Source organism: Penicillium cataractarum (assembly GCF_028827025.1).
Source record: "Penicillium cataractarum strain IBT 29864 chromosome Unknown utg000010l, whole genome shotgun sequence".
NCBI classification, from domain to species: domain Eukaryota; kingdom Fungi; phylum Ascomycota; class Eurotiomycetes; order Eurotiales; family Aspergillaceae; genus Penicillium; species Penicillium cataractarum.
This window is the reverse complement of record NW_026622746.1, coordinates 1,580,620-1,608,476: the sequence shown is the minus strand read 5'-3', so window position 1 is coordinate 1,608,476 and position 27,857 is coordinate 1,580,620. Positions and strand designations below refer to the sequence as shown.

Sequence of the window (27,857 nt, the reverse complement as noted above, 5' to 3'; positions counted from 1 at the left end):
TCTTCAAGGAAAAAGAAAACGAGCATCAATCTCATAATATGGATACATAAATCACACAAAGCCAGTGCGAACAAGTGACAGCGGAAAGGGAAAGGAAAAAGAAAATAGACAAAGGGGGATCAACCATGATAATCGTGTAAAGAAATCCAAAACATTTTTAACCCATTCTAACCCTGGCACATAATGCAAGCCTCCTTGTTCTCAATGCTGCACTGGAGGACCTTGTCCGAGAAGATATCCTCTTCAGACTTGCCCTCAGTTTCACCCTCAGCAGCCTCCTCAGACTGGGCACCGTTGGCAGCAGGGACGACAACGGTAGCGGTAGGCTCGACCAGAGTGCGGGGGCTGTCCAGGCTGGGGCTGGCCTTGACGGGGGCGGCAACATCCTCGGGACCGTTGGCGCGAGGGACGGCAGAGTAGGCGGAGCCAGCGGTGCCGACAGCACGCTTCTTATACGCAGCGTTGGCGCGGGCGACGTTGGTGTCCTCGACCTTGAGCTGTTCCTGGTCGACGGTGAACTGGATTGGAGCGGAAGCGGCCATGGTACGCAGGTAGTACATGCCGGTCTTGAGACCCATCTTCCAGCCAGCAAAGTGCATGGAGGTGATCTTGCCCATGGTAGGCTCCTTCATGTGAATGTTGAGGGACTGAGACTGGTCGATGAAGGCACCACGATCGGCGGCCATCTGGAGGATAGAGCGCTGGGAGATTTCCCAGACGGTCTTGTACAGGGCCTTGATGTCCGCGGGGATGTTGGGAATGTTCTGGACGGAACCGCCATCGGCAATGATACGGTTCTTCATGTTGTCGGACCACAGGCCGAGATCGACCAGGTCCTTCAGCAGCCAGGGGTTAACAACCTGGAACTCGCCAGCCAGGACACGGCGAGAGTAGATGTTCGAGGTGTAGGGCTCGAAGCACTCGTTGAAGCCCAGAATCTGGGAGGTACTGGCAGTGGGCATGGGGGCAACCAGCAGACTGTTGCGAACACCAACCTCGGCGATTCTGGCCTTCAGAGAAGCCCAGTCCCAGAGGTCAGTAGGAGTGCGGTCCCACATGTCGTACTGCAGGATACCCTCAGACACGGGAGAGCCGGGGTAAGTCTCGTAAGGGCCAAGCTTGGCAGCCAATTCGGCAGAGGCAGTCAGAGCACCGTGGTAGATGGTCTCGAAGATCTGAATGTTCAGCTGCTTAGCCTCGGGGGAGTCGAAAGGCAGACGCAGAGCGAGGAAAGCATCAGCCAGACCGTTGACACCGAGGGCAATAGGACGGTGACGGAAGTTGCTCTTCTTGGCCTCGGGGACGGGGTAGTAGTTGATGTCAATGATCTTGTTCAAGTTGCGAACAAGAACCTGAACGACCTCGTGGAGCTTGCCAAAGTCATACTCGCCACGAGCAGCATCAACGAAAGTGGGCAGAGCAAGAGAAGCCAAGTTGCAGACAGCAACCTCGTCGGGAGCGCTGTACTCGACAATCTCAGTGCACAGGTTGGAGCTGCGGATCGTACCCAGGTTCTTCTGGTTGCTCTTCTTGTTGCAAGCATCCTTGTACAGCATGAAGGGGTTACCAGTCTCGGTCTGAGCCTCGAGAATGGCATACCACAGCTTCTGAGCCTTGATGGTCTTACGGCCACGGCCCTCCTGCTCGTAGCGCTCGTACAGAGCATCGAACTCGTCGCCGTAGACATCGGCAAGACCGGGAGCCTCGTTGGGGCAGAACAGGGTCCAATCACCGTTGGCCTCAACACGCTTCATGAAAAGATCGGGGGTCCAAAGAGCATAGAACAGATCACGAGCACGGACTTCCTCCTTACCGTGGTTCTTGCGGAGATCGAGGAACTCGAAGACGTCCGCGTGCCAGGGCTCGAGGTAGATGGCGAAAGCACCAGGGCGCTTGTTACCACCCTGGTCAACGTAGCGGGCAGTGTTGTTGTAAACACGGAGCATGGGAACGATACCGTTGGAGGAGCCGTTAGTTCCACCAATGTAGGAACCAGTGGCACGAATACGGTGAACGTTCAAGCCAATACCACCAGCAGTCTTGGAGATCATGGCACAAGTCTTGAGAGTGTCATAGATACCCTCAATGCTGTCTTCCTTCATATCAACGAGGAAGCAAGAGGCCAGCTGGGGCTGAGGAGTGGCGGCGTTGAACAGAGTGGGAGAAGCGTGGGTGAAGTACTTCTGGGACATCAAGTGGTAGGTCTCGACAGCCTTCTCAATGTCCTCACCGTGGATACCAACGGCAACACGCATCAGCAGGTGCTGAGGACGCTCGGCAACGCTGCCGTTGATGCGGAGAAGATATGAGCGCTCCAGAGTCTTGAAGCCGAAGAAGTTGTAGTTGAAGTCACGGTCGTAGACGATGGCGGAGTTGAGCTCATCGGCGTGCTTCATGACAATCTCGTAGATGTCCTTGGAGATCATAGGAGCGGGCTTGTTGTTCTTGGGGTTGACATAGTGGTAGAGGTCAGAAATGACCATGGAGAATTGCTTCTTGGTCTGCTTGTGGAGGTTGGAAACGGCGATACGAGCGGCCAGGATAGCGTAGTCGGGGTGTGTGACGGTCATGTAAGCCGCAGTCTCGGCAGCCTATCGTTGAGAACGAGTTATTAGCATTTGTCCTGCTTCCGTACTAGACACAGTGTAGCGGCGACAATGCCACTTACCAAGTTGTCCAACTCGATGGTGTTAACACCCTGGTAGACACCGGAGATGACCTTTTGCGTGATGGCAGCAGCATCAACGTGCTCCGGGTCGAGGCCATAACAAAGCCTCGACACACGGGCAGTGATCTTGTCGAACTGCACGCGTTCTTTGCGTCCGTCTGCGAGATAATCGCGTCAGTATGTTAATTCGACGCCGGTGGCAAAGCCATTCGCCATGCAGGATGGCAATCAAACGCGTGTGCCCCGCGGCTAGAGCCATGCAGCATTAGCGTCAAGGATTGATGAAGCTTACCTCGCTTGTAAACGAACATCTTGGCGAGTGTGAAAAAGGGAGGGGATGGGAGAACAAATTAGAGCAAAGGGGGGTATAAAGAATTGAGAAGAGTGTAGTAGACGTATTAGAATGGGAAATTGAGGGATGGATAGTATGGGAGGGGGAGGGATGAGTGAGGAGGGAGTGTAAGGTAGAAGGAGGTGGGATGGGAAGGAGAGAAAGAGTAGAGGGGCGAGGATATTTGATGTCGCCAGGGCAGACGCGTTTTTGCTCGTGAATTTTCGCGTTTGGCCTGATTCGGCTCCCATTGCTTACCGCTTGATTACCGCGCTGAGTAATATTATTAATTGGATCGCGCTTGTCACGTGAACACGCGATGGTTCCCACTTTGGAGGCCGCATGGTATCGGCAGTCTTGAGGCCGAGCGGACGCCCGCATTCCGGGCTCAGACAACCCGATGTCACTCGGGTTACGGAGTATTCTCCGTATATAAGATACTCGATTAAAGTCTATCATGACTCATTGGCTCCTCCCTTACTGCTAGACAGCCCGGGCAACCATGCACCCTCCATGCACGATCCAAAAAGGGGGTTCTAGGGATGTATTAAGGAAGCACCATAGCAATCAATTTTGCCTTTCTAAAAATGACAGGCGGTGGGGCCTAAAAGGGGGAAAACATGTGCAGCGACACGATTTGAACAACGCAAATAGTGTTCAAATCGGCTTCTCCAAGGACAAGACGGTAGACAATACACGAGAGATCAAAACATAGCATATCGAGCCAAATATCTAACAATATATCCCAAAGTGTGTTGCAAAAGGTTCAAGCGACAAGTCCGAGATTGCTCTCACAGCAGGGCAGCGGCACCGACAAAGACCGCAGCAGCGAGAGCAGTGCCCTGGAACTGGATACCGGCAGCAGCGTTGGCAGTGGCCGTAGGGGCGGAGCTGCCCGAGGCGGAGGCACCGCCGCTAGTGCGCGAGCCAGCAGCAGTACCGGTAGCAGAGGCACCGGCAGTGCCAGTGGCAGAGCCAGAAGTAGCAGTAGCAGTAACGAAGCCCGAGGAGGTAGAGTTGGAAGTGACGGTGGAGATGTCTGTGGGGAATCAATCAGCGAAGCGTACTTTTGTATGGTTTGAAGCAAGCCGCCCGCAACAATCTCATCATATACGTATATATGCAAGATGCCGGAGTTTTTCACCCCTCGTCGGCGTCGATAGGTGAATTCTTACCAACTTTGTGGCCAGCCGCATTGCAAGTGTTGGCGAAGAACTTCAGGGCCGACTGGGTCTTGTCACCGCACTTGTCCGAGATCTGAGATTCGATGTTCTTCGCGTCGGAGCCGCACAGGGTAGCCAGGTCGGCGGGGTTGGTCGAGGCACTGGGGGAATAAAATGTCAGCGATTCCAGAACGTCATCGGAATGTTGGGGCGAGGGGCTACTGCGATTGACAGCGCAATGGCGCCGAGATCGATAAGAAACACATACCCGATAACAGACAGAAGACAGGCGGGAGTCTGGCCAGCAGAGACGAGGTTGGCCAAGGCAACAAAGGCCAGGGCGAGGGTAGACTTGTTGAAGAACATAGTGATACGAAAGGGTTGACGGGAGTTGGAAACGACGGAGATAGGATCGCACAGCGAATCTGGAAGAAACTTGGAAGGAATTGGTGGTGGTAGTTGGAAGTTTAAAGGACCGTGGTTTATTGCTAAGGAGCGACTGAGTTTGCGACGTAAACGAGGGTGCGCAAAGTAGAAGACAAAGAGTGACGAAGGGGAAGTTGAAGTTGGATCTCGAAGCGGACGAAGAAACAGGGTCCGTCGAAAGGGGAAAAGTGTGGGCTTTGGCCCTTCCGTTGCAGGTTGCTTGTGTCCAATGGACGAGCTGCGATGGTGGGCTCCGCTGTGGCGCTTCATGTATGGGGGCTGTAAGGGTATTGTCAGAGGCGGGAAATGAAGTGTTTTGTGGATGTGATAGCGGGTAAAAAGTACTTATCCTACAATACCATACCATGTAATATTCAATAATCTCGTATCATCCTACCCCATGTCCGTCCCCCAATTAGGACTAGCGTCAGGGACCCTGAACCTGGCGGAGTCGTCCCTGATGCACTCACAAGTTGACGATTGTTGTATCTACATAATTCAGACTTTGACTGATTTTAGTCCATCAGAGATTTTCAATCAGGGAGAGAGGTCTTGCCAACAGTACCTAGATCGTCCCCGGTTCTCTACCTTAAAATTGTCCTCAGCGAAACCAATAGGGAATGCTATCGATTCTGTTTGCACAACCCACAAATGTTCTGTCCAGTGTCCTTGAAAACTCGGAGGTTATAACTATAGTCTGGAAGACGTTATAATTTGCGGCTATATCATGTCTTGGTGGTATTGCGAACCAGGATAAATAGAAATAGCCAACAGCTCATCGCTTAAGATTACGGGCAACGAGACTACTGTGATCTGAACCTGTTGAGATAGCGTGGGCAGAATCTGCCTTGTGTCTTTCAAGATATCGCCTAGATGTAGAGAGCAATCTATTGTCGGATGCTACATGATGTCCACGAAAATATGGTACCTAAGACCTCTGTTACAGACAGTTCACCGATATATTGAGTTTCTTCGAGGGGACATCACAAAGAAGAAGAGAAGCCAGTGGGAGAATTCAACATCCAGCATTAGGTATGTGCAGTCGTATTGAGGGAGGACTACGGATAAGTATTGGACCAGGCCCGCGGGCCTTCGGTGTTGCAGTTCCTTTTAGGACTACAGACTTGACTCTCTACAATCCATTACACTAAATGTTCCAACAAGATAGAAAGGTCCAATCCACTCTCTATATGTATACTTCCAGTTCAAACTGCAATATGCAAAGGATAAAATATACTAGCCACATCAACATCAACCAATGCAGCCCATAAAGACAATTCTATAACGCTAGTTCATGCTCACCCCCGCCTATCCACCCACCCCTCTAACATACACTCCACTCACAACCTCTCCCAAGCCGGATCATAAATACTCGACACAACCTCCTGCACAGGCAACCTAAAATCCACAATCTCCCTCCCATTAACCAAATCATTCTCTCTCGCCCTTACATCCGCCTGCACCTCATCCGCCGCAATCCCCGCCTTAACATGCCTCCTAACCAACCTCCTCCTCGCAACCTCGAAATCCACCTCCACAAACCACAACTCATCCATGAGCCTAGCAATCTCATCCCACGGCTCCTTATTCAAACTCAAATAATTGCCCTCAAAAAAGATCACCCTTGTCGTCGGCGCGATAGCAATATCATCCTCGACGGGGTCCTTAACCGCATGGTCGAAGCTAGGCGCGTAGATAGGTTTTGTAGAGGGCGTGAGGGGTTCGCGAAGGGCGCGGACGAGGTGTAGGAATTTATGGGCGTCGAAGGTGAATGCAGCGCCGCGGCGGGCGAAGGCGTGGGTTGGGTCGGGGAGGGCGGAGAGTTGGGCGCGGGTTAGGTGGTAGCCGTCCATTGGGAGGGATGTGGCTATGGGGGTGGTGGAGGAGGGGTTTTCGGAGGCGTGGATTTGGTTGATGCGTTGGGACATTGTGCAGGCGAGTTCGGTTTTGCCGGAGCCTGGGATGCCGCTGACGGCTATCATGAGGCGGGCGTTGTCTGGGGTGGAGCAGTATTTTGCTAGACGAAGGAGATTTGGGGTTAGTCTGGTATGTTTGTAGAATGGAGTTCGTATAGGTTGGAGGGTGTATATGGGTTTGTGTAGGCATTGGATCATTCCAAGCCCTAAGGGGCGGACGAGGTTTATCCCACTTACCCCAGGTCTTCTTGACCAGGCGGTCGACCTGCTCGTCCATGATGACGGAAGAGACTTGCGAGCCGGTAGTGACGAGCCCGGCTCCAATATTCCTATCGAGGCAAGACACTATGGGCGAATGCCTAACGGCAGCGGGCAGTGGGAGATGCAGATGAGGAGGTTGTCGTCGCGTGCGGAGGTGATACGGGCTCTCTGGTGTCGGCCCGTTCAGTAAATGCGACAAAGGCAATAGCAATTGGGAGCCGGTGAGTGCGCGAGGGTATTGACTGCGAGAACGACAGATTGCGACCTTATTTCGAGGGATGGGTGTTGGTTTATGGGGGGGAATGGGTGCGAATTGGGTTCGCGATAACGGATTTGGCGGGGCTCTCAATGACTGATTTCCGGTGGGGACTGCTGTGCTCCGAGGCATTTTCATACGTCACAAAGGATTGGGAAAAAATAGGCCGCCTGGCCCACCGAGGCCAAACGTGTCAGACCAGTGGTGTTTGATGATGTGAAGAGAATATCAACAAATTTGATCGATCTTGTGATATCTGATCCCCCCAAGGTTATTTTTATTCTAGAAGCTTATCTGACACCGAAGATGACATCATCCGCTTGCAATTGTCAGCGCAAGCATGTGCTTTTATTGGACACGACATAGCTTGAAATGGTGATCAAGCCCTAGTTAGATATGAATACATAAGGATGAAGATGTCCAAGCTCGATGACCTCCCTGGCCACGAGAAAAACAAAGCAGACCACAGACCAGTGTAGTCACAAGAAATCATCCCCGCGACGCGAGTAAAAGTAACACTTTCGGATAAATCGGTGCAGATGAAGCCCTGATGATCTGGGACATGCATCCCGTATCCCTTTAAACGCCGATGTTCAGATTGAACCCTTGAAAAGAAAAGAAAAAAAACGCCCCATAGATGACCCGGTTCCGGAAACATGGTAGAAAAAAAAACAGAAGAATGAACGCGTAGTCATTAAAAGTGTAAATTGGAAAGGAGACACCGGTGATCTCACTCGTTGCCCTCGTTTTCATTGCGCTCGGCACCGGCATTGAGGCCGCGGCCAATGGTGCGCGAGAGACCAGCCCCGGCCCACCAGTCATCGGGAATATCCTCTCGACGAGCCAGGCGGTCCAGAATGGCCCGCATCTGTTGGAGATCCGTGTCGCCCGAGTCGGAGAAGGAAAATGAGATTGTAGGAATAGGAGGGTGGCTGCTCATGGTTGAGTACACGCCGGGGCGGAGCAACGAGACCGCAGGGTTGGCAGACTCCATGTAGCGATGATAGTTGACAGGAGTATCCTCCTCATCTTCATCGGAAGAAGAAAGATCGCAGGGATGAAGAGTACTGGGGTACGGATCAAGCGCTAAATGCACCAGGCTCGAGGGGGCTGAACTTGGTGGGAGCATAGACGAAGCCAACGCGGATGCGTTGCGTCTGGTTTCAGCTGATACCATCGACGAAAAAGACGTGTCAGTGGAAGGCGCGTTTGCATCCGGAGTGATAGTGGACAGTAAAGTCTCCCATGCATCATTTTCGCGCTCCACATCAGGGCTTGGGCTCCGCTGGCGGTCTCCTAGACCATCGATGGCAGAATCGCGGGGCACCCGGCTCGGCGCATTGCCAGTACGATAATCCCGCAGTGTGGCAGAGGGCGTTCTACTGTAGTTAAGGGGGGCGGAGGGGCGCATCGAAGGAAGGGGTAGGGCAGGGAGATGAATGTTATCCGACGCTGGGAGTGGAGAAGTCGATGTGCGGTAGGCCACTGCCGGAGCAAAGCCGGGTGTTAAATTAGGACGAGCGGAATTGCGCGATTGGGCGTCAGCTCGAGCGACCAGGTAGTCTTGGAATTCGCGATGGCTACGGGAGCGTCGGGCGAGTTCGGTGCGGCGTTGCGAATCCGAACGCGTGGTACCACGGCTCAAAGCTTCGCGTCGACTGGAATCCAGATCTAACCCATCCTCGCTGACACCCAGATTGAGCACAGGCGAGCGAATGCCGAGCTGAGGCTCGGCTATGCCGCGTTGAATCTCTTCAAGCATCTGGGAATGGAACGTGGACATCAGCCGGCGCGCGCGGGAGGTAGGGTGCGATGATGGACGCCGGGTCGCATTTGCACGGCGAATCGAAGATCGCCCTGCAGCAGTAGGGTCTTTTTCCAGCACAGATTTGAGTGCATCGGCCTCGGAAGGCTCGCGCCACATCCTGAGATCATGTTAGTCAACGCGGCGACGAGGTGGCGCATGCGACAGCGTCAAGCAGCAGACTAAAGGGAGATGCACATACGGGATACCCATTTTTGGAAAATAGAAGAGAATGTATTAAAGAACGCGAAAATAAGGACAGAAAAGACAAGAGAATGGATTAAACGCGGCCCCGGGATATTGACGGAGTGGGGATTGGGGAGGAATAATGGAGACCGATCGGAAGGGGAGATTGCGAGGTTTCGGGGTTTTCTGGGCAAAGGCAAATCCTACGGGTGGCCTGAGGCTACCAGGCCCTGTGGCGGCTGGTACGGTCACGTGAGTAGGTTCTGAAGAGAGTGCGGGCATCTCCGCGGCATCACCTGCTTCGCTAGCATCTTGGCAGAATCCCCTCACTCTGCTACAATGACCCGTTCGCAGTCCTTATTGATGACTGTTGAACCGACGGTCTACCGCAATAGTGGACTATTGACCCTCATTGCTTGACTATGTGATGCTGGACAAGCTTGATTCATTTCTCGCTCAAGCAGCTTCATACTAACCTGAATGCTGACATGACCAGAATGTTGGAATGACAGAACGTGCCTCGAACGATGCCCTCGACTATCATGGCACGATTTCGAAATATCTCTTGGATTCCTACCCCTTACAATGTCTTGCTCGTGCTTCATCGGGATTTGACCAGACTAGCAAGGATGCTGTGAACCCCGCGCTCCAAGCGACCCCGAGACCCCTCCTTTGACATGCCGAGATCCCGCTATACCTTCGAGCCGAGTTGTGTGGGATATCTGTATATATCCTGGAAACCCTGGGCATTCTAGCGTCGAAACCCATCAAATTATGGATCAACAATCAGCTGCATGGTAGTGGACATTGTCCATATACAAAGACGCACGAGGAATTTGATTTTCGGGTATATCTCTGGTACAGTGGATATAAAATCTCGGTGGCACTTTTGTGGATTGTATTTTTTCATGGTTGAAGCAGCCATTTCCATGGAACAAACCTTGACTATACTGTCTCCTCGATCGCCAGGATGGGGCGAGTGGAGTTTCGAGTGTGATCGAGTGGGCCATCGAATTGGCTTGAGAACAGCTACTCAATTGTTCCATATAGCTTAGCGGGTTGTAGTGATGGCTTGCTTTGGCGTGGTAATATAGCAGCCTCTGTCTATTGATCGGACGCGCAATAACAGAGCATTTTCCAATAGTGACTTGAGCTTCGGCTATCGATCTCCATATAGTGGGGCTTGATCATGAAAACAAACCTACATTAGGGTGACTGTCCTCGCATCATCTAAAAGTCAATCTCAGATAGTTTTCCTCCTTAATTTTTCTCTTAATCACAATCTCTCTTGCCAGAGGTTACGAATTGTAGCAGATTTGCCAGCGTAAGCAGGGGTTCTGTAGGGCTGATCGGCGGCGCTCAGCACAGCCGCAGCATCATGCGGCGACCTGTGGAGAAGCGAAAGTTCAAAACAACAACCACCACACCCCCAACGCTCTTCCACGCACGCCCTCGTGACTTCTATATACCAGTCCAATCTGATTATATCGGAGGTTTCCGCGATAAACTGCCTCCCTCGAATGCGCATTGCCTCTTCGCAACCCTCTGCTCGCTCGAGCATGACAGCAAAGTCCCTCCTGTAATGTTCGCTTGGTGAGACCCGATCCCTCCCCTCAACAATCGCATGCGAACACCAGTGTCGCCCACCACAGGCCTTGGGTCGTTTGCAGTCCGATCGATTTGAGATTGGCTAACGATCTCGACTATTGCAGACCCGGCGGATATGACCCTTGAGATTGTTGCCCTCGGCTCCTGCCTTCTTCTCTAGCTTTGAGCTTCCACCCCACCACCGTCTACCTGAAACCCGCATTCTGAGACCGGCATTCGAGTTAACATCATCCTGGACCTTTCAGCTCGTCCCAACCTGCTGCTGCGATGGTTTCCCGCTCCAGCGAAGCCAGTGAGGGGCAGCGGCCCCTCACCCCCTCCAGGACGCCCGGCACACCCATGAAACCGCGATTGGCCCGAGTCAACACCAGTCCAACGAAGCGAGACGAGAAACCGAAGGAAGACAACAAAGTGCTGAAGTCGTCGGCGAAGGATGTCGCAGAGCTCAAGGATTACGTATGTTTGGCCCGGGGGTCGTCTCTCGTCGCGAGTCCGCATATTGGGAGGAAATGCTAACAAAGGGATTCTCTCTGATAGCAACTGGGTGATTGCCTGGGGAAGGGCGCCTTCGGATCGGTTTATCGAGCGTTGAACTGGAATACCGGGGAGACTGTTGCCGTGAAGCAAATCAAGTTGACGGATCTTCCAAAGACCGAATTGCGTGTCATCATGGTATTGTGGTCATTCGATTCTCTCCTACCGGACTCACTGCTAATACGAAGCATTTCAGTTGGAAATCGATCTGCTGAAAAACCTCGACGTGAGACATCCCCATGCGTATCGCGATAAACTCCCGCTGACCCAGACAACAGCACCCAAACATTGTTAAGTACCATGGATTTGTTAAGTCCGCAGAAACCTTAAACATTATCCTGGAGTATGTACCTGGATGGTGATGATTACCGCTTATTGGATGGGTTGGCTGATTCTAGGTGCAGATACTGTGAGAATGGCTCGCTGCATTCCATCGCAAAGAACTTTGGTCGGTTCCCCGAGAACCTTGTCGGTTTGTACATGTCCCAGGTCCTGCATGGACTGTTGTATCTTCATGAGCAAGGTGTCATTCATCGGGATATTAAGGGTGCCAACATCTTGACCACGAAGGAAGGACTTGTCAAACTAGCTGATTTCGGTGTGGCCAGCCGGACCACGGGGCTGAGCGAGTCAAGCGTGGTCGGAACTCCGTACTGGATGGCCCCGGAGGTCATTGAGCTGTCGGGAGCAACAACCGCGTCGGATATTTGGAGCTTGGGATGCACGGTCATCGAATTGCTCGAAGGCAAGCCGCCTTACCACAACCTTCAACCAATGCCCGCTCTGTTCCGCATTGTCAATGATGATCACCCTCCTCTCCCCCAGGGTGCTTCGCCGGTATGTGAATCCTCTGCCAGAATCCACATTCATTACGCTAAAACCACTTCTAGGCCGTGAAAGATTTCCTGATGCAATGCTTCCAGAAGGATCCCAATCTTCGGGTATCCGCAAGGAAGCTTCTTAAGCACCCTTGGATCGTCAATGCGCGCCGAACTGATTCGGTCGTTCCTAAAAAATCAACAGAGTATGAAGAAGCCGTTAAGAGCGTGCAAGAATGGAACGAAGCGTTGCGGTCTCCCGGTGCTGGTACCTCGAGAAAGTCTAGCAAGTTTGATCCCAATGCGGGGCCATTGCCTGCTGCTCGTAGCAGTTCTCTCGTGGATACACTGCCTTCTCCAACGTCCGCCAAAACTGCTGATCGATTCCGGTCTCCATCCTCAAATGAGGATGATAATTGGGACGACGACTTTGTCACCGCGATATCCCCCAGTGCACTACAACTACCTCACTTGAGGCCCCACGACAACTTCGGTGGGAAGCTTTCCTCCGAGAAGCTCAAGGCGTTTGCGTCTCTCGACGGGACTATGCTTAGAACAGATGACAGCTTCGATGAGTTTGACGATAACTCACGCGAGTCAATCCAGGCTGAGAATGATCCTCTGCAGACAATCCGACCCTATCCAGCTAAGGCACCATCGGCTGAACCCTCCAAGTCTCGCAGCTCTGGAAGACGCCAACCGAGCAAGGTGCAGCAGGCGTCAGCCTTGCAAAATGTTCCCATTTTGACTCAAACCCCCGCACCTCCGGTGAGACGAGCTCGTCCAGCGGCTCTTTACAAGGAGAATTCCGTGGAAGATTACACGGACCTTATTATGGCCAACGAGGATGTCCTTGATCGGAAGCTGGGGGTATTCCAGGTACGCGAAATTTAACGGAATAATATTAATCTGCAACCTACTGACCAAAACTAGGAGTTCGACGACGACCCTGCCTCTCCAACTCACGAAAAAGACTGGCTTTTTGATGATGAGTTAGCAGGCCATCATCCACAGCTGCGAAAGCAGCTCTCCGTGAAACGTGATCGCTCCACTATCGAGATCCAGAGATTCGCCGAAAATGAGAGCGATGAAGACTTCTCCGACATCCTCGGGGCCGATCAGGTGGCTCTGGATAAGCCGGAGAGCGACGATGGTTCGGATAAGAGCACACTGATGCTAAACTCCAAGCTGTCAAACAACTCATGGCTCGGCGATCAGGACGATGACGACGATCCGTTCGCGCAATTGGAGGAAGGCTTCGATGAAATGGATCTTGAAGCCAACATTGCTCGTGACAAGTATGCCCGTCTCCGGAACCAAGTTGAAGGGCTGGTGGGTTCTCTCAAGACATCCCAAGATGAGGATGTTCTTGCAGAGATCTCCGAACAGCTTCTCACGATATTCTGTGATCTGCCGGAGACAAAGAATATTATCATCAGCGCTCACGGCATGCTGCCTATTCTGGAGATTCTCGATACCTCGCGCCGCCGTGACATCGTCTTTTGTCTTCTTCGAGTGGTGAATGCCATCATCTATAACGACTACGAGGTTCAGGAGAACCTCTGCTTCGTTGGTGGCATTCCCATTGTCAATGAGTTCGCATCGAAGAAGTACCCTCGTGAGATTCGTTTGGAGGCTGCCGCTTTTGTGCAGCAGATGTACCAGACGTCGACTCTCACGCTTCAGATGTTTGTCAGTGCTGGTGGTCTCAATGTGCTGGTCGAGTTCCTGGAGGATGACTATGAAGATGAGCGGGACCTGGTATTGATCGGAGTGAACGGTATCTGGAGCGTGTTTGAACTACAAGTGAGTTGGCTCCGAATCAAACGGATTCCTTACATTGACACTAACAACCATCACTTAGGGTTCTACACCCAAGAACGACTTTTGTAGGATCCTGTCTCGCAACTCTGTGCTGGATCCTCTGTCTCTCGTCTTGAGTAGAGTCTTGGATGAGGAAGGAGAACTGGCGGAGGTCATCGAAGGTCGCATTGCGAACATTTTCTTCATTTTCTCGCAGGCCGAGAATCATGTGAAGGAGATGGTGGCAGAGCGAACTGTCTTGCATCGTAAGCAACTCGACCCTCAATCTACGTCTGAATTGGAATGCTAACAACCTACCGCAGGGGTCCTGAAAGAACTTCGACGAATGTCGCCCGTCCACCAGGTGACGATGTTGAAGTTCATCAAAAACCTGTCTATGCTGTCGACTACTCTGGACTCGCTTCAAAACTCCAATGCTATTGATGTGCTCACCGAACTCCTCCAGTCCACCATGAAACGCAGCCACTTCCGCGAAGTCTCGAACCAAATCCTCAACACAATTTACAACATGTGTCGTCTTAACAAGACCAGGCAAGAGGATGCCGCGCTGAACGGTATTGTTCCTTTGCTCCAGAAGATCGTCAAAACCGAACGGCCCTTGAAAGAGTTTGCCCTGCCCATTCTCTGCGACATGGCTCAGTCTGGTAAGGTCGGTCGCCGGGAGTTGTGGCGCAACAAGGGTCTCGCATTCTACATCTCTCTTCTTGCAGATCCATACTGGCAGGTTACTGCATTGGATGCCATTTTCACATGGTAAGTTCTAAACGGGAATGATGGTAGGTGACTCGAGCTCATGACTAACGTTTTAACAGGCTCCAAGAAGAAACCGCCAAGGTCGAAGAGCATCTTTTGGAGAACCGACATGACAAGATGTCGTTCACTGATGCTATCGTGCGATGCCTGACACTCTCCAAAGCAAATGCATTTGAGAACCTTCTCGAACCCCTGCAGAAGCTTCTGCGATTGAGTCCCCCCGTGGCATCAACTCTGGCTCGCGCCGACCTGTTCACCAGGCTGGGGCAGAAGCTCCACCACAACAAAGCCGCTATCCGACTCAACCTTCTTCGTATCATCTCCAGCATCTGTGATTCCAGCGAGCAGCAGGGCGGCCTGCTTGCCACGTATGGTCTGCTAGATGCAATCAGGGAACTTGAAAACGATCCTGCTATCCTGGTTCGAGACATGGCCGGGAAGCTGGTTCAATCCAGCGAGCGGAGCAACAACTCCCTTGGTCTCATGCGCAGACCTACTAGCCGCCGTAAGAGTACATCCACCTCGAGTCCTAATCCGTTTGCCAACTCTACTCCTTCTACTCCTTCGGCAAACCGCACCAGTCAATCCCGTGCATTCCTCGAGGGCCGTGAGACACCCCGGCATCCCCGAAATGCCCTCAGTCAGTCTTCTCTGGCGCTCCGGCCCGGCAGCCGTGATGGCAGTACCTCATCCTTGGGGTCTGCCCTAAATGGCGGCGCTCCGGCTGCGCGCCCTCGAATGCCTCGGGGCATGTCCAATCGCCTCTCACAAGTTGAGATGCTACAAGATGAAGATAAAGCCCCGAGTTCTCTCAATCGACGATCCTCGATCATCCCCAGGCGTCGACGCCCTACTATTGCTGACTCTGAGTGGACGTGATCCATGATGTCATGTCTCTCAAGTCAAGCAAGTTTCTACTATCTTTATGAATTGTTTGGTTTATGTTTTTTATTTCTGAGTGAAACCTGGCGGCGTTGTGAATAAAAGATGGGGATTGGGTTAAAGGGTTTATTTTCTTATGTCTAAAGTTCCCTTTTTGCTGTCTATGTTGAAGCACTGGCTGCTACACATAGAGCCTACATAACTTATCAATGATACATAATTATTCATTGTTATCATATACTCCTAGCTTTAAACTAGAAATTCAGATACAAAATATACTCGCTCAGGTCCCCTGGTTCCTGAATGGCAATGACGTCGATTGTATACGTCTCGGGATCACGTGCAGAGCCATGCGGCCCGAGACCGGGCAAGCATCAGCCGATTGGTGGCGAGCCTCTTCAAAAAAATCTCCTTGATCAAACACAACAATCCCCCTCCCAGACGATGGAGTGAACGCAAACACATACACCAGTCCTTACATTTTGCGCCACATTTCTCGTTATTGGAATTGTACCTGCCGGAATGAGCGCTGCGCTTCGCATGCCGCTGCGGGCCTGCGCCAATCCCACCACGGTTATCGGACAATCGTTCAAAACTTCGATTTCCGCCGGCGCCTCGTTTCATACATACTCGAAATTGGTTCTGCGCACGTCGCCTGTATCGCACGCAAATACTAGGAAGTCATGGAGTCCTCGACAAAAGTGGGTAAACTTGATTTCGGCTTCTTCGAAGCGCACTCTTGCCACGAGTTCGCCGCTCCTTTCCGTGGATACTACGAGTGTGAAGGGTAGTGTCGAGGAGGTCAAGTCGAGCCCCGCACGGAGGAATTATCTCAAGTATTTGGTTATCCTGGGGTTGCTTGGTGCTGGAGCATTCGCGTTCTCGGATAACGTCAAGCATATCTACGGTGCGGCGAGGAGAAGTGGTCGTGTCGTTGGTACTCTCGCCGTGTGTATCAATGAGTAAGTGGACTGGAAGCATGCATGGCGCAAAGGATTATACCCAGGCAATTTGCTAATCAGTCTCTCCTTCGTAGCTACCGTGTTACCCTCAACCAAGCCTCCGTCGCATCACCCGAAGACTATGACGCCCTAATCCGCGCATGCCACAAGCGTTGTGCGGAGCGTACCCTGCGCGTGTTGGAGAAGAATGGCTCAATCTTCATCAAGCTTGGCCAGCATCTGAGTAGCATGGGCTACCTTCTCCCCATCGAATGGACCTCAACCTTTATCCCGCTGCAGGACAAATGCCCCGTCTCGTCGATCGAATCAATTGCAGAGATGTTCGTGACCGATACCGGCCAGACAATCGACGAACTATTTAGTTCGTTCGAGCCTACTCCGATTGGTGCCGCCTCTCTCGCCCAGGTTCACATTGCCACGCTGAAAGAAACCGGTCAAAAGGTTGCTGTCAAGGTGCAGCATCCTGCTCTTGCTGAGTGGGTGCCGCTGGACTTGTCGTTGACTCGGTTCACGTTCTCGATGCTCAAGCGCTTCTTCCCGGAATATGATCTCGAGTGGTTGTCGCGAGAGATGGATCTTTCTTTGCCTGTGGAATTGGACTTCCGTATGGAAGCGCAGAATGCTACCGTTGCCAGCGAGTATTTCAAAAAGCACTCCGACGCGCCATTGGTTATTCCCGAAGGTATCTCACCTCCTCATACCTGCCTCCCGTGACACCCCAATACTAACTACTTTCAGTGATGTGGTCGCAAAAGCGCATCCTCGTTATGGAATTCATCGCTGGCCGCCGCCCCGACGACCTCGCCTTCCTAGACGCCAACAACATCGACCGCGACGAAGTCTCCGCTGCATTCGCCCATATCTTCAACGAAATGATCTTCGGCGACGAGGCCCCGCTACACTGCGACCCGCACGGCGGCAACATCGCCATTCGCCCGAACCCTAACCGCCGACATCCCAACTTTGATATCATCCTGTATGACCACGGTCTATACCGCAACATCGACCGCGATCTGCGCCGCAATTACGCCAAGCTATGGCTGGCTGTGATCGACGCTGACGTGCCCCGGATGCGCGAGTATGCCTACAAGGTAGCCGGTGTCACGGACGAGCAGTTCCCCCTCTTTGCTAGCGCTATCACCGGTCGTGACTATAGCGTGTTGACAAAAAAGAACGTTGCATCTGCACGAACCGCCGAGGAAAAGAAGGAAGTTACCAGTGCTCTGGGCGAGGGCATGTTGCAGCAGCTAGTCGTGTTGCTGGGCCAAGTCCCGCGTATTATCCTGCTGATTCTGAAGACAAACGATCTTAGTAAGTTTTCCTCCCCATGCTTGAAGTTACAAGTTGACGTTACTAACACCCCTTCCAGCCCGCAGTCTCGATGAAAACTTGCACACCCGCCAGGGCCCCATGCGCACATTCCTCATCCTAGCACGGTATGCTACCCGCACCGTCTTCGAAGAGCAAATGGAGTCCATCCGCGACTCGGGCGGTATCTTCCGGAACTTCTTCCAGCTCCTGGCTGCGTGGGCTGGTTTCCTTCGCGTCGAAGTGAGACTCTCCGTTTTCGAGACCGTCTTGTCGTTGAAGAGCCGTTTCGGGTTGCGGACTGGCTTTTAGACCTAGTCGGTACATGTGTGTGGTAGCTAATGTGAGTTGAGTTGTTGATGTAAATATTCCCTGGGATTTTGTTTAGGGCACGGATTGTCTTGGCCGGTCTATCTGTGCATCAGCGATGGCGTTTACGTTTGCGTTTACTTCTTGTTTTATCTTCTGTTCTGGTCCCTTGTCGGGATGATTCCCATCGATGGTCCCCCCTCTTCTCTTGTTCGGTCTACAGTCCTGATCTGCCGTGGCTCCTCGATGAGCTATCAGGGATGGACAGCTTGTATAGATATCTTGTTCATAGACACTCAAAAAGATAATAGACGATTACATCTTTTCAGCATCTCCACCGAACAACTTTCCAACGAGTACATCTACAAGAAACAGCTACAAAGTCCAAGTTCTGATATCATCGTTTCATTGAAACTATCACGGCCGCACGCTTTTCAGAATAGAGAGTATCGATCGAGGATCCCAGATACCGAGGCGCCATCACAGAAAGAAAAAAATAAAAAAAGAGAAAACCATATGGGTGTTCTGTATACCATAAAGAACCAGGCCAAGAAGAAAAGGAAAAGGAAAATTCTGTACAGCAAACAAATGTGCAAATTTGTTTGAAAAAAAAAAGACTCCACCCATCATCCCAAGACAAGACCGGACCGGCTGACTTGATTTTTCTTCAAGCCAGATTCAGGTTCAGGTTGAGGTCCGGCTGTCCGATGATCAAAGCCAACTCAACTCCATCTCCGTCCGATCGTTTTGCCTGCTCTGCATTTAGGAGTGGGGACATGCGCATAACTACTGGGAATATCCTCGATCAAACGATTGTACTAGTGACAATGGTATCGAAGGGGGTGTGCTCGTAAAATGAATGTCATGTTTTAGCAGGCAAGTTCCTGTCCCGCTTTAAAGGGAAGCGGCAGGGCTGCCGGCGGTGGGCTGGTCGATATCGGCCATGGAGGCGCCCGTGCCGGAGAGATCGGTGGTGCGGGCCTTGGGGTTCTTGGTGTAGTAGTCGGAGATGGCGGACTTGATAGCATCCTCAGCGAGCATGGAGCAGTGCACTTTAACGACAAAGTTAGTACAAGTATTTCCTCGGAGACAGTGCAAATAGATAATGCAAGGGCAGGGATCACAACATACACTTGACAGGAGGCAAGCAGAGCTCCTTCGCCACATCGGTATTCTTAATCTTGCCAGCCTCTTCCAGGGTCATTCCACGGACGAGCTCAGTCAGATAAGACGACGAAGCGATAGCACTACCACACCCGAAAGTCTTGAAGACAACGTCATCAATGCGGCCAGAGTCCTTGTTCACACGAATCTGGAGCTTCATGACATCGCCACAAGCGGGGGCACCGACGAGACCGGTACCAACGTCCTGGTCACCCTTCTTCATGGAGCCGACATTCCGGGGGTTATTGTAGTGATCGAGGACCTTCTCGTGGTAACTTCTCCGCTGGGTCGGGGCAGGAGTCTGACGCTGGACGGGCTGGACGGACTGCAGGCCAGCGAGGGGAGCGAAGGCACGGGGTGCCGCAACGCCGACGCGGGGGGCGACGGTGACGAGACGCTTGAACATTGTTGTGATTGTATTTGAAGGGGTATTTGGATGTGTTTTGGTGGTGAGGTTGATGGTTGAAAGGTGGGTTTGTGAAGTGTAAGGTGGATGGCGAAAAAGCAGATCTGATACGGGGAGGGAGGTGATGAATTCATTGCTAAATAATCTGATTCTTATGTAATCCCGCTGCGACCTCGGATCAACCGGCGGCTATCGGAGCTGACTCATCACGGCCTGGCCAGACTTGGAATGCGATTGATAAATGAGAGTTACGTTGCTGAATTCTGACAGTATTTCCTTGTGCTATTAATGCTCTAGATTCAGTGATATTGGTGTCTGGTTGGTTATGGTGGTGAGTCTCACCGGGCATATGGAAGTTGTCCGCGATGTCTCCGCGGGATCTCACGAAGCTGCACGTTTCCCGAAAAGCGATCCTGAGCCAATTAGATATCGATGATATGAAACTATGGATATTACGTTCACGGTAGTGATAAGCATTTCAATGGGCCTATGATTTCATATTTGTAAATCTCATATGACCTCTGTCAGAACATGTCTCTTAAAATAATACTCATACAAACTATAGCCCATCGCTCATATACAAAATCCTCCGTGCGTCAACATCTCCGTTCCGAGCGGTCCATTCGGAGATAGCATACAGTTTCGGCAAATTCAATCAAGCAACCTCCGAGACTCGTTTATGTCGGACACTTGGTCCGGGGTCCGATCAAATGACCGGCTGTATCCGAGAATGATTGGTGAGATGCTCGGCTTTAAAGAAGGTGCGAGGCTGCAGGCAAGAAGTATAGTATGCCGGTCGCGGAGCAGTAAGACGTAGCTAGGAGGCCATAGCGATGGAGAATCAGACATACCGCTCTATTAGTATCAGCTCGGCTATAGACTAGCAGACCCCTATGTCTCTGCTTTAGGGGCCATGATAAGCTTATTTAATTGCAGTCCGGGGTCATGAGTACCCCGCTTGTTCGACTCATGTACTCCATAAAGTACTGCGAGCATATACAATCGTTGTCCAGCTTCCCCGGTCACAAATTTCCAGAAGAATCATAAGAATGACACTGGAAACAAATTCAAGCAACATGACTATTTCCATCCCCTAATTCAGGTACATAACAAACTCCGGGGAAGCTCAATGTTCTCAGAGTCCGGAACCAGGGTCGACCTGATGACAAACCCCAGATCAGGCCATCGAGTCTTGGCACTCTTTCCCTCTTTCCAACACTGCGCCTCACGTCAAACCATAGGTTAGAGCTACAGGAAGCTTCCATGCCAAAGCTTCCCGATCAAGCTCAGACTGGAGAAGCCTAAAGCCATCCTCGGTACTGGAACCCTGGCTCTAGCGTTGATTTTGCGGCTGAATTGACGTTTCCTGGATTGTCCAAGGTAACCTATTCACCAAACAAACAAGCTTCCAACAGATTCTTATACTAACCAACACTTCCTAGACCAGCTAGCTAAGCGGCAAGACCAAAATGTCCCCCAAAAGCACACCAGACCCCAAGACACTGGGTAGAGCCGCAGGTGTACGTCCACTCTCCCCAAACAAGCCAAGCTCTTGTCAAGACCACATCGTCATCATGACTTGAGTAGCTACGAGTGTCAAATGAGTATTAAACTAACTTTCACAGTCTATCAATGCGCCTATCGCGGCGTTCACAATGGCCGTCATCCTATGCTCCTACTGCTTCAGTTCTATTCGCACTGCCAGACGCGAAGCTCAAGAGTCACCCGTAGTACCTAGTTCACAGCAGCGGGTATCTCAGCGGGAAAGGAAAGATTCGTCCTGGATACAGGAGGCTCTTGAAGAAAGTCGAGCGGAGAAAGGGAGGTAAGGGGGGTCGATGGATTGAGGAGGATGTACTGGTACAAGGCGTTTAGGAGGGTACTTTATATTTATACCGAGTTTTATGTTTGAAAAGATGTGTTTCTTGTTCAATTTCTTGTTGTATTTAATAGATGATATAACGAGGGAAGATATGATAGCTCAAGCGATCTCTGATTCTGGGAATATACAACCCCCGAATCAGTAACACACCTCCGATGGCGAGAAGCAAAGGGACAAGCACAATGGGTATCAAAAACAACATCTTCATTTCATCATCAATCAGAATTTTCAGTGTATGAATGATCATACCCAGGAGTTCAAGTGTATAACAACCCGGTTCAATATTCAAAGAAAGATCATCATTTAGACGATGAAAAAGAAGTATTTCAGTATTCCGTGGGCCACCGAGCATAGAGAAAACAAAAGCAAGTGACTGGGTGGAGTACACATCGAACAACACCCACGTCCAATGGCAGCTTGATGGTGCTGGGAGCTGGGTGCTGGGGGAATTTGGTTAGTAACGTCTCAAGCCAACGAGGCTATCCTTCTTTCAAAAGATAAGCATGATCAACAGTTTTGTCCATGTCCATTGCAAATAATTGAGATCCAAACATTAAGATCCCATGTTGCGTGGAGGTGATGGGAGATGTAGAAAGGGGAAGAAAAAGTCGAGCGAAGAAAATTGTGGATGAGGAGGAGATCACGTGAGAATGTCTGTGTTATTGTGGGGCGGTCAGGCGAGATCTCGGGGCGGGTCCAGCGAGTTCGATTTCACTCGGGTGAAATGGGAGATATAGAGAATATTGAAATCTAGAAGGATAAGTGTAGAGAATTATTGTGTCTAAGCTCTAGGTGTCGACTATATAAATTTTGTCGGAATTGTAGGCAAGTGAACCATTTCGGCAGGATGAGGTTGTGGCGAGCTGTCTTGCCCTAGATAATTCGAAGGTCTCTACCTTCGAGTCAAGCCTATAATCGGACCATTACGAAATACTGATCCTCAAATAAAATGCAATCAAGAGAAGAGAGATACTTGGTTCCCAAGCATAGATTCACGTAAAGAAAAAACGAGACAGCGTGATCTGGTAATGTATGTACAAAGACAGGACATGCGAGATACAAGAAACGAGATCAAAAACAAACACGCTGAAACAATTACAGAGATCTTCCGACGTCTTCTATCCTCAATGAGAGAAAAGAGAAAAAAATGTACGTCAAAATCCCCTGGCATGTGATTCGAGGTATCGGCCGCGGAGGCTTCACATGCAAAAGCCTTCCAGCAAAGAAGACTGACTGCCATCTAATGAATTGCTGAGAACCCTCAGACCAAAATACAAAAAGAAAGATTTTGGAAATGCTATGGGGAAAAAGAAGCCCATTCGCTGAAGAAAGCCACCAACTGGAAGCGTTGTACCATGCATCCAGGTCTATACAAGCCGGTTAGAACAAAGAAGGGGTTGGATGGGGCGGGAGTAATGAGGGCACTATGTCCAAGTGCGAGCGTGAGGTATGAGATTTGTAGGAGACAGGTCGGGGGGATATTTTCTAGAAAAGGTGTGAGACGGGTCGTGATCGTCAAAATCATATCGGTTCGCCCTCGGACTGAGCTTCGGCTTGCTTGAGCTTCAACTCGCCTTCATGCTGATAATCGTGAATTAGCTTGCGAAGGAACTCGTAGGTAAGCATGGTCGTCATGGCAGACGGGACGGCCCGGAACAGGTTGGTGCCAATCCCGGAGTAGAATGCACGCCAGCCCTCTTCTCGGAGGATGGTCTGGCATGTGCGGATGACTCCATTGTAACGGGGGCGATTGGGCATGCCATCAGAGGAAGACACACTTGGTGGCCGACCACGGTCATGAGGGTGTTTCAAGCCACCTCTGAAGGAAATCTCTTCTGGTGATGGCGCTGGTGATGTGCGCTGCTGTGTCTGTAGGCGTGTGCGCAGGACCTCGTGAGGATACGTGACGGTGCTCGCGCAAATCTTGCTCAGGAAAGTGGCAAGAGAAATGCCGACCCAGTGAGAAGAGCCGGTGTCCGGATGCTCTCCAATTCCGTAACCGGTGATTGCCGTCTTTAGATATTCATAGAGAGGGAATTGAATGGCGACATGGGTCAATCCCAATAGAGCCGGGGTGAGGCCGGAATAGAAAGAACGAATGCCTTCAATCTTATACATCTTGCGGGCAGCATCCCATGTGCCGGAGTACTGCCATGGGGCCCGAACGCCTTCACTGTTTTGCTTGAGGCTTTGCGACATGAGTCTCGTCTTGATAACCCAGATGGGGTTGGTGGCAATCGTTGAGCAGGCACCGGCGGCGATCGAGGCGTAAGCGCGGGAAAGCAGCCAGCTGTCTGTAGTCGGGGTTAGCACTGTAGATCGGTTCTCACATAGACCCCAAGACACCACGAACCGGTATGTTCATAGAAATATTCGCGGGAGCGGTCATACACCGCTAGATAAACCGCCCAAGTGGGAAGATAGCCCAGCAACATAGGACCCAGTCCCTGATACAGTCCACGAATGCCATCCTCACGGAAGATCGTTTTACCTGTACCTAGCATCCCCCGGTACAGCACCTTTGTCTCCATATTCTGTCCTCCCCGTCGGGCAAAGCCACCCTGGGCCTGCAGCTTGGTCTTGATAACATCGAGCGGGCAGGTCACGATGCCCGAGGCAACACCAGCACTAGCTCCACAGAATGGAGCAATGTACCAGTTAGGGATCTTGGTCGAGAGTATCTGTAGACGACTGGTGAAATCGGAAGTCGGCGCATCGGCGAGAGGCATGTGGGAAACGGACGGGGCAGCGTTTAGATGAAAGCCTTGAGGCTGCTCGGCGGTCGTACTGGCAGCTCCATTGCTGCCGTTGCCGTCGGAGCGCATTGTTGGGTTGGCAGGCGCTCACGCTTGTCTGTCCGTCTTGTTCACCGAGGGCTCCGGGACCCGAGCATATCGTGCGCTTGATCCGGAACCCAAGAACCCGAGTTCAAATCCTGGGGAAGTGGAAAGTGAAGCGTAGGTGGGAACCGTCGAGGCTGAGTATTTGGAAAAAGAGAGGTGACTGAGAAAGTAGAGGTCGAAGTGAGGGTACTTTTCTCAGAGCCGATTGTTGCCGAGCCCGTCTGGGTTGAATGCGATGGAGAGGTGCCTCTTAACTGTGCAGCACGGACTGCGGACGGAGTGGGGGTCGTTTTCCGGACGAGCAAGCTCCCCTGTCAGGCACAAGGATCAAATAGCGCCTCCAAAAACACCAAGCCCCATATTCCAAAAAGGTTCCAAAGGAGGGTTCGGAAGGAGGAAGACGGGAAATGAGGATTGATTATGACATGGGGAATTGTCGGGAGTGGTGCGAGGTGGAGTCGGTGATTGTCATTCCCCTCGGCCTGAGGCAGGATTCGGGACCGTCACGTGTACGTGAGGAGATGTGCTGCCTCAGGCATTAAGGTATACACCCCGTTTCGGGACTAGCGCAGCAAGCTCCGTTTTGCACAACCTCGCAACATCGGGTCATCTCGTGTTCAGCCGGACCGCCCTTTCCTTCTCCCCCGACCAGAACTTCCTCCTGTCAATTGGACAACCCGGGAATTCAAGATGTCTGCCCCTTCGATCACCAACTACATTGTCAAGCGCCCATGGCTCAAGCGCTGGATGACCCCCATCGCCCAGTGGTACGCCGATGCCGCCGGCTACAGACGCCTCGGACTGAAGTAATTATCGCCCTCCCCTCTATGCCGCCAATTCCTGCCCACCGCGAGGGATCAACAACTGGCCTGTGTGCATGCGTCGTGTGCGATTCCAAGGCATTGCCTCCTCCAACAATTGCCATTGGCGCCCTTGTCGCATTCGCCCGCCCGCGGTCACTCCGGAATTCTCCTATGCTTCATCTGCCTCCAATCAGAGTCACTAACCCGGTCGTTATAGGTTCGATGACCTGATCCCCGAGGAGAGCGAGACCGTCCAGAAGGCCATCAAGCGTCTGTCTTCCAAGGAGGCCTACGACCGTGTGTTCCGTATCCGCCGTGCCGTCCAGGTTCGCACCGACCCGACCTCCTCCTCTCCCTTCCCAGTTTCTGGCCTTGGAAACGCTAATCCTCGTCTCAATTGCAGTGCTCTATCTCTCACACCCTCCTCCCCCCTCATGAGCAGACCAAGCCCGAGGAGGTGAGTTCTCCCTATCCCAAATCGCCCTCCCCGCAATCATCCCGGTCTCGGCCAATCCCGTTGCGAGGATTTGTCACTTTGGACCCTTGACGTCGACCACGCCCAAACACATGCCAATCAACATAATACTGATCATATGAACTTTCTAGGACGTCGAGTACCTCAGCCCCATCATCCGCGAGATCGAGAAGGAGGCCAAGGAGCGTGCGGACCTCGACAACCTCGTTGTCCGCAAGTAAATGCTTCCGGGCAGAGACTTGCAATTGACTGCGCAAAACTATAAGATTTTCAGGGCGAAAGGGCTGTCTGCATGAAATAGACGTCGGGTTTTATTTGGCGATGGATACGCACCCGCCGTTGATGGGGGTGTCTGGTTAATCCAATGCGTGTGTACTGATACTGTACAAATCGATTCTTCTTTGTTCAACCAATTGATATGCCTGCGTACACAAGTATGGCGTGGCCATTGTGCTGTTTGTGCTATGATTTCCTGGGCTTGTGATGGCTCAATCGCTTCATGGTCGAGTAGTATGCCCAACACCCAGTCCGTTCCCCGCAACTGCAGGTATGAGCTCTGTATGTTCCCTACCAATCGTGCCTTTAGGGGCTACCCGAGTCGTAATTGCAATTGCCCATACGTAAATTACACTATCTATTTGTATAACTGCCTCCACCCCGCTTGCGGTCATCTCCCACGAGATAAAAAGGTACAAGTACTTGATATGCTGTTTGTTCATCCAGTAAGGACTGCTACATCAACATTCTCAATCCGCCACATATACCACATAAAGAGACTCCTATAAACTCCATAGTCAGCTGAAACGGTTCAGGTGAATTAGAATAACCAAGGGAAAGCATACCTATACGGCGCAAACTTCGCAGCCAACTCTAGCATGTCCTTCTCCGACATATACTTGAACTTACCACCTCCCTTACCCTTTAACTTATTTACATCACGCCCAACAAAGGCAGCACACCCTCGCCTAGCAAAAAGTTAGCCTCGTGCTAGAGTCTCGCATCACAGGATCTTTCTCGCCATGATCCAGCAAAGCCAGTCACCCAACAGAAAGAAAAACACTTACTGTACACCCAAATCCCCCGTCGAAAAGACATCAATCCGCTTAAGCGCAAAACAAGCGAACATCTCAACAGACCACCTCCCCAACCCACGCACAGCTGTAAGCCTCTCAACCAGCTCCTCATCACTAGCCCTCGCCAACATCTGCGCACTCAACTCCCCACTAGCAAACTTCTCCGCCAACCCCTGAATATACTCCGCCTTCCGCTGCGACAGACCCGCCGTCCTTAACGCGGGTATATCACACCGCGCAACCTCCTGCGGAGTCGGGAACCTCGAATGCGGCACCGAGCCAGTATCACCGTCCCCAGAACCCGCGAGCTCGAACAAAGCCACAAATTTATTCCGAATAGACTTTGCCGCTGCGCCGGATACTTGTTGTCCGATGATACTGCTGACCAAGCTATTAAACGGATCGATTTGCTCTGCCAGGCCGGCGGGCGAGAATAACGGACACGGATGTTGTTCGATGACAATTCGCAGACGGGAATCCGTCGCGATCAAGTGCGCGATTGCCTTTTCGAGGAGCGTCCCCGTTGTAGCCGTTGGTCTGGGCAGGCCCGTTTTCGAAGGTGATGCATCTTCGAGGTTAATCGGGTAGGCGTTTACTGAGGAGCCGTGGGGTGTGAGGAGGGTTGCGTTTGTACGGTGCGGATCGACGGGTCGATTGAGCGGGGAGGGGGTGGAGAGTCTGTTGTTAGTATGAGGGGCGTGTTGCTTTTCTGGATCTTGGGTCGTGTCTGTCACAGCTGGGGGTTCGGGGGACCAGTAGGATGGTGTAGAGGTTGTTGGGGTTTGAGTGGTAGATGTCTTCTTGGGCTTGGAGGTCTTGCGTGGTTTTGCGACTCCGCTGTGGTGGACGAGGGGGGTTTTTGGTAGGAGGGGTTTTACTGGGAGGGCGCCCAGTCGCGCAGAACGTCGGAGAGACATGGTTAATTGTATTGTTGTAGAATCTGTGCAGATTGGATCCCCGAGGTACCAAGGTATGTTCGTGTCAGGTTTGTAATCACATCCCATGCGGAGTCCCTTGGCGGCTCTGCGGAGTCCGAGCGGGGGAAAGCCGAGTTCTCCAGTCCATACCATGATAGGCAGCTTCAGAACAATGCAACATCTTTAAGCCTGTGTGAATATGAGACAAAGTTTTAATGATAAATCAGACTCGGAAGCTTAGTTTTCGTTTTACCTGTGATAGTCAAAAAACGGCCCTTCCCGAGG

At 51.7% G+C, this 27,857-nt stretch overlaps 11 protein-coding genes across 11 annotated transcripts; 4 read left to right on the top strand and 7 right to left on the bottom strand.

Annotated features, from left to right (window-relative positions):
• Positions 1-167: 167 nt before the first annotated feature.
• On the bottom strand, positions 168-2,979 carry N7496_012674 (ribonucleotide-diphosphate reductase subunit RNR1; the record flags this gene model as incomplete). Its single annotated transcript, XM_056705587.1, has 3 exons — positions 168-2,591; positions 2,669-2,826; positions 2,961-2,979. The coding sequence occupies 3 exons, from the start codon at positions 2,977-2,979 to the stop codon at positions 168-170; spliced, it is 2,601 nt and encodes an 866-aa protein (XP_056549485.1).
• An 811-nt stretch (positions 2,980-3,790) lies between these two features.
• N7496_012673 (putative GPI anchored cell wall protein) lies at positions 3,791-4,528 on the bottom strand (the record flags this gene model as incomplete). Its single annotated transcript, XM_056705586.1, has 3 exons — positions 3,791-4,038; positions 4,175-4,323; positions 4,431-4,528. The coding sequence occupies 3 exons, from the start codon at positions 4,526-4,528 to the stop codon at positions 3,791-3,793; spliced, it is 495 nt and encodes a 164-aa protein (XP_056549484.1).
• A 1,400-nt stretch (positions 4,529-5,928) lies between these two features.
• On the bottom strand, positions 5,929-6,781 carry N7496_012672 (kinase-related protein; the record flags this gene model as incomplete). The annotated part of the gene is made up of 2 exons (XM_056705585.1): positions 5,929-6,605; positions 6,742-6,781. The coding sequence occupies 2 exons, from the start codon at positions 6,779-6,781 to the stop codon at positions 5,929-5,931; spliced, it is 717 nt and encodes a 238-aa protein (XP_056549483.1).
• Positions 6,782-7,751: 970 nt separating this feature from the next.
• N7496_012671 (uncharacterized protein) lies at positions 7,752-9,038 on the bottom strand (the record flags this gene model as incomplete). Its single annotated transcript, XM_056705584.1, has 2 exons — positions 7,752-8,946; positions 9,028-9,038. The coding sequence occupies 2 exons, from the start codon at positions 9,036-9,038 to the stop codon at positions 7,752-7,754; spliced, it is 1,206 nt and encodes a 401-aa protein (XP_056549482.1).
• Positions 9,039-10,886: 1,848 nt separating this feature from the next.
• Positions 10,887-15,427, top strand: N7496_012670 (serine/threonine-protein kinase; the record flags this gene model as incomplete). Its single annotated transcript, XM_056705583.1, has 9 exons — positions 10,887-11,075; positions 11,157-11,291; positions 11,432-11,496; positions 11,558-11,990; positions 12,044-12,850; positions 12,905-13,777; positions 13,836-14,040; positions 14,098-14,548; positions 14,608-15,427. 9 exons carry the CDS (start codon positions 10,887-10,889, stop codon positions 15,425-15,427), a joined length of 3,978 nt encoding a protein of 1,325 aa, XP_056549481.1.
• Positions 15,428-15,952: 525 nt separating this feature from the next.
• On the top strand, positions 15,953-18,012 carry N7496_012669 (ABC1 kinase family protein; the record flags this gene model as incomplete). The annotated part of the gene is made up of 4 exons (XM_056705582.1): positions 15,953-16,392; positions 16,467-17,074; positions 17,131-17,703; positions 17,762-18,012. 4 exons carry the CDS (start codon positions 15,953-15,955, stop codon positions 18,010-18,012), a joined length of 1,872 nt encoding a protein of 623 aa, XP_056549480.1.
• Positions 18,013-18,903: 891 nt separating this feature from the next.
• N7496_012668 (iron-sulfur cluster assembly scaffold protein) lies at positions 18,904-19,579 on the bottom strand (the record flags this gene model as incomplete). The annotated part of the gene is made up of 2 exons (XM_056705581.1): positions 18,904-19,061; positions 19,141-19,579. The coding sequence occupies 2 exons, from the start codon at positions 19,577-19,579 to the stop codon at positions 18,904-18,906; spliced, it is 597 nt and encodes a 198-aa protein (XP_056549479.1).
• Positions 19,580-21,048: 1,469 nt separating this feature from the next.
• Positions 21,049-21,408, top strand: N7496_012667 (uncharacterized protein; the record flags this gene model as incomplete). Its single annotated transcript, XM_056705580.1, has 2 exons — positions 21,049-21,099; positions 21,205-21,408. The coding sequence occupies 2 exons, from the start codon at positions 21,049-21,051 to the stop codon at positions 21,406-21,408; spliced, it is 255 nt and encodes an 84-aa protein (XP_056549478.1).
• Positions 21,409-22,982: 1,574 nt separating this feature from the next.
• Positions 22,983-24,286, bottom strand: N7496_012666 (uncharacterized protein; the record flags this gene model as incomplete). Its single annotated transcript, XM_056705579.1, has 2 exons — positions 22,983-23,755; positions 23,815-24,286. The coding sequence occupies 2 exons, from the start codon at positions 24,284-24,286 to the stop codon at positions 22,983-22,985; spliced, it is 1,245 nt and encodes a 414-aa protein (XP_056549477.1).
• A 708-nt stretch (positions 24,287-24,994) lies between these two features.
• N7496_012665 (ubiquinol--cytochrome-c reductase subunit 7) lies at positions 24,995-25,803 on the top strand (the record flags this gene model as incomplete). Its single annotated transcript, XM_056705578.1, has 4 exons — positions 24,995-25,071; positions 25,325-25,433; positions 25,511-25,564; positions 25,714-25,803. The coding sequence occupies 4 exons, from the start codon at positions 24,995-24,997 to the stop codon at positions 25,801-25,803; spliced, it is 330 nt and encodes a 109-aa protein (XP_056549476.1).
• A 494-nt stretch (positions 25,804-26,297) lies between these two features.
• Positions 26,298-27,572, bottom strand: alkA (DNA-3-methyladenine glycosylase II; the record flags this gene model as incomplete). The annotated part of the gene is made up of 3 exons (XM_056705577.1): positions 26,298-26,361; positions 26,425-26,547; positions 26,647-27,572. The coding sequence occupies 3 exons, from the start codon at positions 27,570-27,572 to the stop codon at positions 26,298-26,300; spliced, it is 1,113 nt and encodes a 370-aa protein (XP_056549475.1).
• Positions 27,573-27,857: the final 285 nt, after the last annotated feature.